This window comes from Poecilia formosa, unplaced genomic scaffold (assembly GCF_000485575.1).
Source record: "Poecilia formosa unplaced genomic scaffold, Poecilia_formosa-5.1.2 Scaffold215, whole genome shotgun sequence".
In the NCBI taxonomy this organism is placed as follows: Eukaryota; Metazoa; Chordata; class Actinopteri; order Cyprinodontiformes; family Poeciliidae; genus Poecilia; species Poecilia formosa.
This window is the reverse complement of record NW_006800154.1, coordinates 666,006-676,795: the sequence shown is the minus strand read 5'-3', so window position 1 is coordinate 676,795 and position 10,790 is coordinate 666,006. Positions and strand designations below refer to the sequence as shown.

Genomic DNA, 10,790 nt, shown 5'->3' with positions numbered 1-10,790 from the left:
AACATGGATTCCAACAGTGCAAGACTGAAAATAAGGATTTCACAATAATGACCATAACCTGTTGATCCTCCGAACACTCACAGGCCGATGCCGGGGAAATGGAAATCTGAAAAATGTCTTCCATATATAGGAGCTCCTTTCTGATTATCATTTAAACAGTAATCACAGATTTCAAGTCAACACTTAAGTTTTATTGCATTTATCTTATATGGCATTTCACTCGAGCGTGTGTGCATTTTATGAAATTTTGTTCCATGCTTCATCTCCTCCCAAAAAGAATGGGATTCGGCCACACCCTGCATTCTTTACACATTGCTTCACTGTTTGTTTAATTCCCACATACTTACAAAACCAGGGTGTGTGTCTGTGGGTGAGAGACAGCGAGTTAGAGGGGAGCGCGATCAGGGCGGGACGTGTTTTTACAACTTATCATCAAACAGTCAGCCCAGTAGCCGGTGGGATTATTGTTCCCAGTTTGGCCTGAGTGGATATCGCCTGGTCTGATCTCTACAGGAGAAGCTCAGACTTCCACAGATAGCACAAAAACATGACCTGGAGTGAACCCGGAAAAGAAAGAGGTTGTCGATGATCTTAGGACAACGTTAGCTACTGTTGCATGTTTGCTTTATTTTATTTTATTTTTTTGACTAACAGATTAATATTTATATTTTCTCTGCTCACAACCTGAATGCACTCCTGGGAATCGGCTCACGACGCTGGTGAATCGTTCAGAAAGCGCGTCGTTGTAAGCATAAACATTAAGTATGGATCGTATTATTCAGTCTTTACGTCCCCATTATTGCCACCGATTTCCTCAAAGCATCCCCACGCAGGCTTTCTTAAGTGTGGCTGCGCTACACATTTCAAACATTTCATTTGCATGATTACATTTAAATTGCATCAGCGTCACAAGATGATATCCTCTTTTCGGTTTTTGCATCTCATAGTGGAGTCAGTCGGCGCATGGAAATATTGAAGACGACACCTCCATCATTTGTTTTCATTGAGAGTGACCTTTTTAATTACTGGCGTGGACATGGAACAAATTGGGCTGGTGTACAGACACACAGATGCATTTGAACTAATTATGGCTGCAAGGCGAGTAGTGATTTCTTCTCTGACTGTCTCTGTCTGCCAGTGATCAGGCAGGCTGCTCCGTTGCTGTGGACACCATCTGTAGCTACTCCTCAAGGCCGCTGATGTCACCATAATAGACACAAACACGGCAGCGTCTTCCTTTCGTCTCAGTCCGCATCACTTTCCTGCGCTTGACAGTCCCCCCATTTTTTTTAATCACTCCTTCTTCTTCTTCTTCTTCTTCTGCAACTTCTAAGATTTCCCTGACGCAGACTCGCTCCGGCTCGCAGGGTTGCCGTGACTCCCGCTTTCTCTCATTCTCGTCACAGTCAGACTGGCGTTTCCTATTCTGGGCCCAGACTTACTTATTCAAAATGGCTACCTGTTCTGGTAGCAGGCATTTTCTTTGAACATCTCGACTAGATCAGGTCTGGTTACTTAGAATCTTTTTTTGTTGTTGTTGTTTTACTCATTCACATACGCTGCTCCAGTTGCCAACCCTGGCAGTCAGCGGTCGAGGTCATGTGGGGTGAGCGCAACATGATCTTTTATGTCTTTCCAGCCCACACCGCTCCCCCACCCCCTCCCTCCACACACACCACATTGAAATCACACCCACACTTTCCACCCCTCACCGCCTATCATTTTTATGCTTTGGACTACCTGCTTTCAACTCTTTTTTTTTCTTTCTCCTTTTTCATGCTCATGCACAGATCTTCTGCCACAGACCTGCACATCTCAGCATGTGGCTTGTCATAAAATTACATTTACTCGAGCACCGAAAGGACTGTTATGGAATAATAAAACCATTTCATATTCCTCTTCAAAAATAAAAAAAAAAGCTGGGTATTTCAAATTAAATTAGGCATTTTCCCAGTTTCCTGAAATTACAGGAGAATATCATTGGTCTTTGTTCAGTATATATATATACATATAAATACATGCTGTTATTTAGATTCATGCAATGCCTTGTCAAATTATTAATGCAACTTGAAGAGTTGAATATTTTGTCATGTTAAAACCACAAACTTCAGTATTTTTATTGGTATGATAGGTCCCCAAGTGATGGATACTGCAAAGTGGCTAGAAAATGATACATGATTTTCAAAAATTATGCATTTCTTCGTATGCAGTGCATAACTTCATATATATGTATATGTGGATACATATATATGTGTATTTCATGTGTATCCAGCGCAGCCCAACTGACTTCTGAAGCTACGTGATTATGATGCCTCAGTGTGAATACAGTTGTCCTGAAGTTTTATTAATGAAAATGAGTGAAATTCAAATTGCATAATGAAGATTGAAGAACACAGCAGGCAGATATGTAGTTGTGCTTAAGGGGTTTAAAGCAGGGTTAGGTTACAAAACAGTATCCTAAGATTCAGATGTCTTGCGTAAACAATGTTCATTCCAGGATCAGGAAATTAGAAAAGTATGCCACAGCTGCAAAACTACCAAGATAAGGTTGCCTAAGTAAACTGTCTGAGGTGGGCGTTATTCAGAGAAGCAGTGAAGCGGCACATGTTAGATCAAGTGAAGCTCCAGAGATCCACCTCTCAGAATCTGTTGACGGGACAAGAATTGGCCATGCACTCTACAAATCAACCCTTCATGGAAGAGTGGCAAGACGAGAGCCACCGTTGAAAGAAAGCTATAAGGTGTTCTGTTCGTCCATGTAAGGACACCACAAACACGTAAAACACCGTGTAAAGGTAAACACCATACGAGGGCGAAACGTGGCGGTGTTCTGCACAGAGGCAGCAAAGTTGGTCAGGTTTTATACTGAAGGTGAATTAAGGTAAATTCAGGGCAACCCTGTAAGACAACCTGCTGAAGACTGAAAAAACACTTGAGACCTGGACCTTCCAGCAGAATACCAGCCCTCAGGGTACACAACCAGCGCTACAGTAGATACAGCATATTCATGTGTTAACAAGTCCAGGCTTAATTGCAACTGTGAAAAAGATTTCAAAACTGGTGTTCGCAAGTGCCCCCCACCCCCCGCCCCCGTCCAATCCGACAAAGCTGCACGAAAAAATGTGAATAAATTTCACTCTGTAGGCGCAGAGCAAACACAGAAAGACTTGCAGCTATAAATGTACGAAAAGCTGATTCTTCAAAGTACTGACACAGGAGGGTAAACAAACCATGCTACAGTATTTTTACTTGTGAATATTTTTAAGTATTTCCTTCCTTTTCACAGTTGTGTATTACTCTGTGTTTTTCTAGCACACACAGAACATTTGTAGTACATCAAAGTATGTGGCTGCGACATGGCAACATTTTAAATGGTTTGAACAGTATGCATAAAAACTTTATGTCCGTATTTGTCAGTACATTATTGTTTTTTTTTTTTCATTTTCTTACATTTCTTTCATTTTCTTTCGTTCTTGCAACATGGGAAGTTACCTACGAGTTAAATTGTTGGCTGTACGTTTCCCTACAGCTAGTTTTAGTTCCACAGGCACATTTTTTATTTATTGCAGTAGGAGGGCAGGTTGTCTAAATATTAAAGCATCAAGCACATTTTTTCTTCTCTTTATGTGGTCTGCTTTCTACATTAGCCTGACATTTTTGGCACTTATTTAGAGCTGGGGAATGTAAACAGTTTTTGAACCAGATTTCGCGCTAGAATGGTACGTGACAGGTGCCATCATTTCCCACTTCCTCGAAGATTTTATCAGGAAACGGCCCACATCAAGCTGTAATTTATAATCCAAGCAGTGCAGAAGATCACAGGGCCTGTATATAGAGGTCCATAAATCCAATCCATGAATTCTTAATTGGTGTCAGCCTGCCATTAGCCGCACATGCTGCAATACCCTTAAAAGGAAATCCAGGAAGAGCCAGAGACGGTAGCTTTGAGCAAACAGAAAATAAATAAAACACCTTAACCGTTTTACGGTCACCCTGTTTTGCCTCAATAGTGGTTCTTGTTTATCCTCCCGCCTCCGCACCTGTCTGGTTCTCCAGTGTCAGTGAAAGTAAAAGAAGACTGAAGAGTGGGATATAGTCACGTCAACGTGTAGAGATAAATCCCGACTCTGTCAGCAAGAGATAGGTGCCACAGTTAGATAAGCCCTGCTGCTGGCCTGAAAGTAAACACACGCCTTTAATACATTGTGCACCTGGTCGTGAGTGTGTGTGTGTGTGTGTGTGTCCGTGCATATCGGACGCTGGTCGTACGAGCGTTACTTCCAAAAGAATGAACTCTCGAGTGCACAAAAAGCATAAATGTGTATGCATCCTTGGGCCTTCTGGCTGGGCGATTCTAGAAACTGAAAGTATAGAATGATATTTGCTACAGAAAGCAGAATGTGATCTCTGTCCTAAATAATTAGCCAGAAGCTTTGATGGGTCGACCTCTGCGTGACTCCTGGGATAATGTAGACGGGTCAGATGAGCACATGAGTATTTTTGGTGTCACTTAGACATGTTGTGTGCCTTAAACTAGATGTCTGGAGAAAAACAGCACTGTATGTCAGTCATGACCCCTTGAGGCTGTTGCACACATGCTCACATGTCCCAGCTGGGACCGACAGAAATAGCAGGCTGTTAACAATTAGTGACAGACTGAGCCCAACTTGAATGTAACAGTCTGTCATTGACCAGATGTAATTTGTTTGAAACTGTGTAATGTCTTTTTTGTTTTGTCTTTTTTTTTATTAATGATAAATGCAGCAGAACTTGAAATATGTTGGTTTTCGTCATGTTCGCATAAAATATGGGCTGTTGTGGGATCTGAAAGATCTGCTGATAGTTACACCAGATAAATGTTTGTCATTTATTATTGTCGTTTTGGAGAAAACATCTGCTGTGTTTAAATACAGCTGTGACTCATTGGCATTTTTTTTTCTCCCGTATTTTTATTTCGTATCTTTGTCACTTCCTTAGGAACTTTGCACTTGTTGTGGATGCAGTTCATCCGACCGTACCTGCATCACTCATGAGTAATGCTGAATGTTGACACGTCTGTTTTTTTTGTTTGTTTGTTTTTGTTTTTGTTTTTTTTCATCTCAGGGCCGTTGTTCCAGGGAGAACTGCAAGTACCTGCACCCTCCTCCCCATCTAAAGACCCAGCTGGAGATCAATGGCAGGAACAATCTGATNTTTTTTATTAATGATAAATGCAGCAGAACTTGAAATATGTTGGTTTTCGTCATGTTCGCATAAAACATGGGCTGCTGTGGGATCTGAAAGATCTGCTGATAGTTACAGCAGATAAATGTTTGTCATTTACTATTGTCGTTTTGGAGAAAACATCTGCTGTGTTTAAATACCGCTGGGACTCATTGGCATTTTTTTTTTCTCCCGTATTTTTATTTCGTATCTTTGTCACTTCCTTAGGAACTTTGCACTTGTTGTGGATGCAGTTCATCCGACCGTACCTGGATCACTTATGAGTAATACCGAATGTTGACACTTCTGTTTTTTTTTGTTTGTTTGTTTTTGTTTTTGTTTTTCTTCGTCTCAGGGCCGTTGTTCCAGGGAGAACTGCAAGTACCTGCACCCTCCTCCCCATCTAAAGACCCAGCTGGAGATCAATGGCAGGAACAATCTGATTCAGCAGAAGAATATGGCCATGCTGGCCCAGCAGATGCAGCTTGCCAATGCCATGATGCCCGGCACGCAGCTACCCCCTATGGTAAGAGGACAACACGAGTATGAAATACACCAAAGCGACTGCACAGTGACGCTGTAGTGACGTGGGAGAAAAGGAAAATACGATTGTCATTATTATTTTTTTTACAAATGAAAATCCAAAAAGATGGCATTCACTTGTATTCAGCAACACTGCGACACAACTTTGTTGGCTTCTGAAGCCGACGACAGAAGCCAAAGAAGATGACACTGAATTTTATTTAGGGGTCTCAGTTTTAAGGATGCTAAAAACAACAACTTTTACTTCCCTCAATTGTTGGCTACTTTGTGTTGGTCTTTCGCATCAACTCTCAATCAAACATTGTCAGTTAAACAACGACATGGGAAGCTGAAGTTTGTGTTTTTAAGGTGACAAATTGTGAAAAAGTTCAAATATAAACTTCTTTCATAAGGCCTTCCACGTAACTTCATCTCTCTTCAGCTGTTTTTGTCATTAGTTTGTATATTTTCTCAAACAGAAGGCTTGTGAATGCAAACAGTCTCACAATCAGAGTTTTTTTTTTTTTTACTTTTTGTTTTGTTCCTGCTCCAGCCCATGTTTTCAGTGACACCAGGCCTGGCGACCAACGCCAGCGCAGCAGCAGCTGCTGCTGCTGCAGCCTTTAATCCCTACCTGAGCCCTGTGTCTCCGAGCCTGATGCCTCCGGAGATCCTGCCCAGCACCCCCGTGCTCATGGCCTCCAGCCCCACCGTCAGCCAAGTTCCCAATGCTGCTGCTGCCGCAGCCCAGAAACTGCTGAGAACAGACCGGCTTGAGGTAACAGACAAAACAATGGGTGCAACCTGTTTATTTCTCTGCATTTTTTGTTTTCAAGGGAAAATGCTCCTGTTAGAAGGCAGTCTACTGTATCCCAGTAAGACGTTCACTTTAACCAAATGTACTTTATGCAATGGGTAAATGTGAACATCACAGGTTTAATAGAAGATAAAAAACACAAAAAATGGGACTCTTTCTACTCGAAGGCCCAAGTCACAGGAGAAGTTGTCCTTCATGTCCCTGCTGCTGCCGTCTTGAGGTTTTTCATGACTGAAATCACCAGAAGAAATTCTGATTTGTGTGGAAATTGCTTTTGGTTGAGCAGAAAGCACCAGCAGTTCCCAGGCTACCAGTAACTGCAAAACATCAGCAAAGATATGACTCTTAAAAAAACACAGAAAATAATCTATAATCTCTGATGTTGAAAAATCTTCAATATTGCACTAGCAGATTTAACTCAATCTTGCTCATGTATTAGTTAGAAGACGAAGCATGCACAGCAACATTTCTATTCAATTCATGTTAGGTGCTAAAAGAAGGTTTTAGCTCTTATTTTAAAGAAAGTGCTGCCCTCTACTGTCTCAAAGGTAAACTTGAGAAGCTTCTGAAGATTAAACTGTGAATATTGTATTTGTTCATACTGGAAAAATGTTTACCTTTTAATAACAAACGGCATTAAACCACAAAGCATGCTGCTTACACCAGGTCTCCCCCCTCCACTTGTTTAACTTTTTTAAAGACATTTACTTAAAATCTCTTTTGTATGCCTAAAATCCTACTTGACCTCTGCTTTAAGCAAGTGGAACCATCAGTAATGTAACAAAGGAAAATAACATTAAGAAATTGGTAGATTTTAAATGTAATAATCTTGCCCAAAAATACAGTTTTAAGACCAAAACTCTTTAAAAGTGTAATACAACAGGAAAGCTAGCACATACCACTAAGTGTTCCAACTACTAAATGGGTTCACTATAATATTTTACATTTTTATCTTTACACATTTAACCAAATAGAAATATTTTAAATACAGATTTTGTACCTTGTACTGTGTAATTCTCTGTTTATTAGAATCTGTTATTAAGGAGAAAAAGGTGTGTCTGTCCTGCGCAATAAACAATTTATTACTAATTGTTTCATAGCTACAAATCAATATCAAAGCAATAGTAAATAAATGTAACAATTAACGTCATTTTAACCTTAATAATCAACATGTTAGATACTTTTAGTAGCAGTAGGTGTTGTTGAGTCAAAGAGAAGCATTTCGATCATGTCGTACATATTTTTCTTTTCTTTTTCTTTTTTTTTTTACTTTTATTTACTACTTCGCAGCGTTTTGATTTTGACGTGGAAACTGTTTAACCATTCTCCCTCTGACTCATTTAGGTGTGCCGGGAGTACCAGAGGGGAAACTGCGCTCGGGGGGAGGGCGAGTGCCGCTTCGCTCACCCTGCAGACAGCACCATGATTGACACCAATGACAACACCGTCACTGTGTGCATGGACTACATCAAGGGCCGGTGCACCAGGGAAAAGTGCAAGTACTTTCACCCCCCGGCCCACCTGCAGGCCAAAATTAAGGCCACCCAGCATCAGGTGAACCAGGCCACGGCTGCCGCGGCCATGGTGAGCGTTCTCTTTCAGTACGGTTGCACTCATTCAAATCCAGAAAAGACAGAGAGAGAGAGAGAGAGAGAATTTTGTATTTGCTAGCAAGTCTAGCCGTGTTGAGCCAAAGTTAATCACCTTCATGTTTGAACGTGTCTCGCCTTCCTAATTGGTTGTTGTGTAACATTTTCAGTTCTGCTTTTGCCAGGTCAAATATTAAAAGGTCTGCATGTTGGTGTGGGTAAAATCTGCTCTGTGCTGGATGACATGAAGAAAGATGAGACAACAGTGTACTGTAACCAGGACTACTGTCATGTCAAGCGTTTTTTTTTTCTTCTTCCTCATTTGTCAAACCATTTGTTTCGTTCCTTGTTCATCTCATCTCAGACCACGAGCAGAGAGTCCAGTTCCTTTTCTGTCCGTCTCTCTCTGCCTGGCCTCCTTTATGACTCCATTGTTTCTGTTGTTCCTACCTACAACTTCTCTTCCTCTTGATATTATTTGAAACGATTTCATTGTGCCTTCTGTCTTTTCCTGCTGTGATGGTGCCGGTGAATTAGTAGCGCAGCCACACGTCCCGTTTATCTCCACGTGCTTTTTAGTGGTGCAGCAATACAGAGAACATGGGGGTGAATCAGTGTAATGTCGACTTGATCGTGACGTGCACAGTGAAACGGAGAAATGTGAATTTACACCCCTGTACATTTTTATTTGCTGTTTTTTTTGCTGAGGCTCTTTTCAAATGATGGTTGAATAATTTTCTGTTTTCATTTATTCCTGTGTGAAAATAACCACTGTAGTCCGGTAGTTATCATCTCTCTGATGATGATTTAACTGTTGAGTAGTAGAGCTAATGTCCACACTGTGCATGCCTTAGCCCTGTTATCCCCTTTGTATATTGCATTCCAATGATTTGTTTTTTTATTTTTGTTTTTTCTCACCTATACCCAAACTGCACTGCTGCCCCCATGATGCACCTCTGCTTGCTGGTTTATGTTAATGCGCTTGAACCCCATTGGCCCATTGCCATCATGTGCTCGCTGCCTGCTAATTAAGACTCAGTCGGCTGTCAAATCACTGAAGCGACCCCTCGACGCAACCTTTGACCTGGTACTATGACCTTTCACCTTTTAGCTTGGCACGCATGTGGCTTTGTTGTGCAGCAGTGTTTTAACCAAAGATACTTAGCTTTTTGTTGTTGTGTTTTTTTGTTTTGTTTTGTTTTACAATGTTCGTCTCAGTGCAGTGTGTGTTCTTCTCCTTCTTCTTCTTGTTACTCTATAACTGCTGCTTGTGATACAATGACTGTGGCCCGTTAAGAGTTCAAACGGTTTGTGTCAAATTTGCAAAAACACAAATTCACTGTTGCAGATTGTGGTAAAGAGCCACAGTCATTTCATCGCCTGCAGCCTGTCTAACAAAAGTTAGTGAGGGCGAGGGAAGTAGAGCTTCTATTAAAGTGGCATGGCTTCAAGTCTTGTGTGTCTAAATGTCAGTGTCAATCAAATGTGTGCATGTCTGTGTTGCTAGTGCATGGGTAATGGATCTGGGTGGGGGCTAGGCTAACCAAACAGGAGTGATCCCACATTAACAGGTTAGTTGTAACAAATGATAGTTCACTCATATCTTGATCTTGACACTAATCACCAGAAGTCAAGAATGGCCTAACGCCAAGTGTTACGCCTTGCAGTTATTTATTTGATTATTTATTTTCTTGGCTTTAAACCATTTTTGATAGATTTTTTTATTTTTTTTCTGAGAGTGAACCATCACTTAAACATGGCTTACACAGTTTATCATGGAGCTAGCAGTGCAGCCTCCCTTTCTCTGTGCTTACTACCTGTTCCACCTCGTTAGCAGCCTCATTGTTTTAATGGTTAATGCTTGCTTTATTAGTCAGCCTTATGTGTGTGTAAAGTTAATAATAAAGCCTTTTTTTATTAATATGTAAATGCCTGTCTGCTCATAGCTCCAGTAGGCATCATGCTCCTGCTTGTGTAGTATTTGTGTCAGACTGCTGCTTGCTTGCTACTGATGATATGATATTGTAATTGTTGTACACACAAAGATGTTGTGGCTCTGTTTCTCTGATGTTCTCTAATGTTTTTTTCTTGTTTTCTTCCCTGTCTTTGCCTCTTTCTAACACACCTTCTCTAAATTCCACACACCTCTCTTTCTGTCTATCTCTGCCTCTTGTTTTTTTTTTGTTTTTTTTTTTTCCCTTTTCACTGTCCTCCCTCCATGTGGACGGGCAGGGCATCACCCCTAGTGTCATGGCTCCCCTCCCAAAGCGGGCGGCTCTGGAGAAGGCCAACGGGGCCACAGCCATGTTTAACACTGGCATGCTTCAGTACCAACAAGCCCTGGCCAGCATGCAGTTTCAGCAGCAAGCTGCTTTCCTCCCATCAGGTATGGCTCCCGAAGCAATCAGCCAGAGGATGGTGGATCAGTATAACCTGGCTTCTTTGCTTGGCTGGGGTTTGGCAGGGTGATAGATTGCAACACAGCTCAGTTGGGTCATAAACAGTTCAACTATTTCATCAGACAGGAGGAAATTACAGAACTGAGTAAACGAGAACTTCCACTTTGAACCAACATAGATTCATATGTTGTAAAAGTTTTTGTAGAACTTGAATTTTTTTTTCACATTTTGTCACCTTAGAACGATATACTTCAGTAATAT

The 10,790-nt window shown here is 41.2% G+C and overlaps 1 protein-coding gene across 3 annotated transcripts in view; it reads left to right on the top strand.

The window, feature by feature from the left end:
- The first annotated feature begins 5,104 nt into the window (after positions 1-5,104).
- The window catches only part of LOC107832904 (muscleblind-like protein 1), an 8,837-nt gene continuing 3,151 nt past the window's right edge, over positions 5,105-10,790 (top strand). Inside the window, exons 1-6 of one of the 3 annotated variants that reach the window (XM_016679560.1) lie at positions 5,105-5,169; positions 5,624-5,728; positions 6,278-6,502; positions 7,886-8,125; positions 9,164-9,217; positions 10,363-10,516. In XM_016679560.1, coding sequence (XP_016535046.1) covers positions 5,660-5,728; positions 6,278-6,502; positions 7,886-8,125; positions 9,164-9,217; positions 10,363-10,516 — 742 coding nt within the window. In that variant the 5' untranslated portion in view covers positions 5,105-5,169; positions 5,624-5,659. Of the gene's footprint in view, positions 5,188-5,566; positions 5,729-6,277; positions 6,503-7,885; positions 8,126-9,163; positions 9,218-10,362; positions 10,517-10,790 lie in introns of those variants that run through there. The other 2 variants (XM_016679561.1, XM_016679562.1) reach the window with 2 other exon arrangements.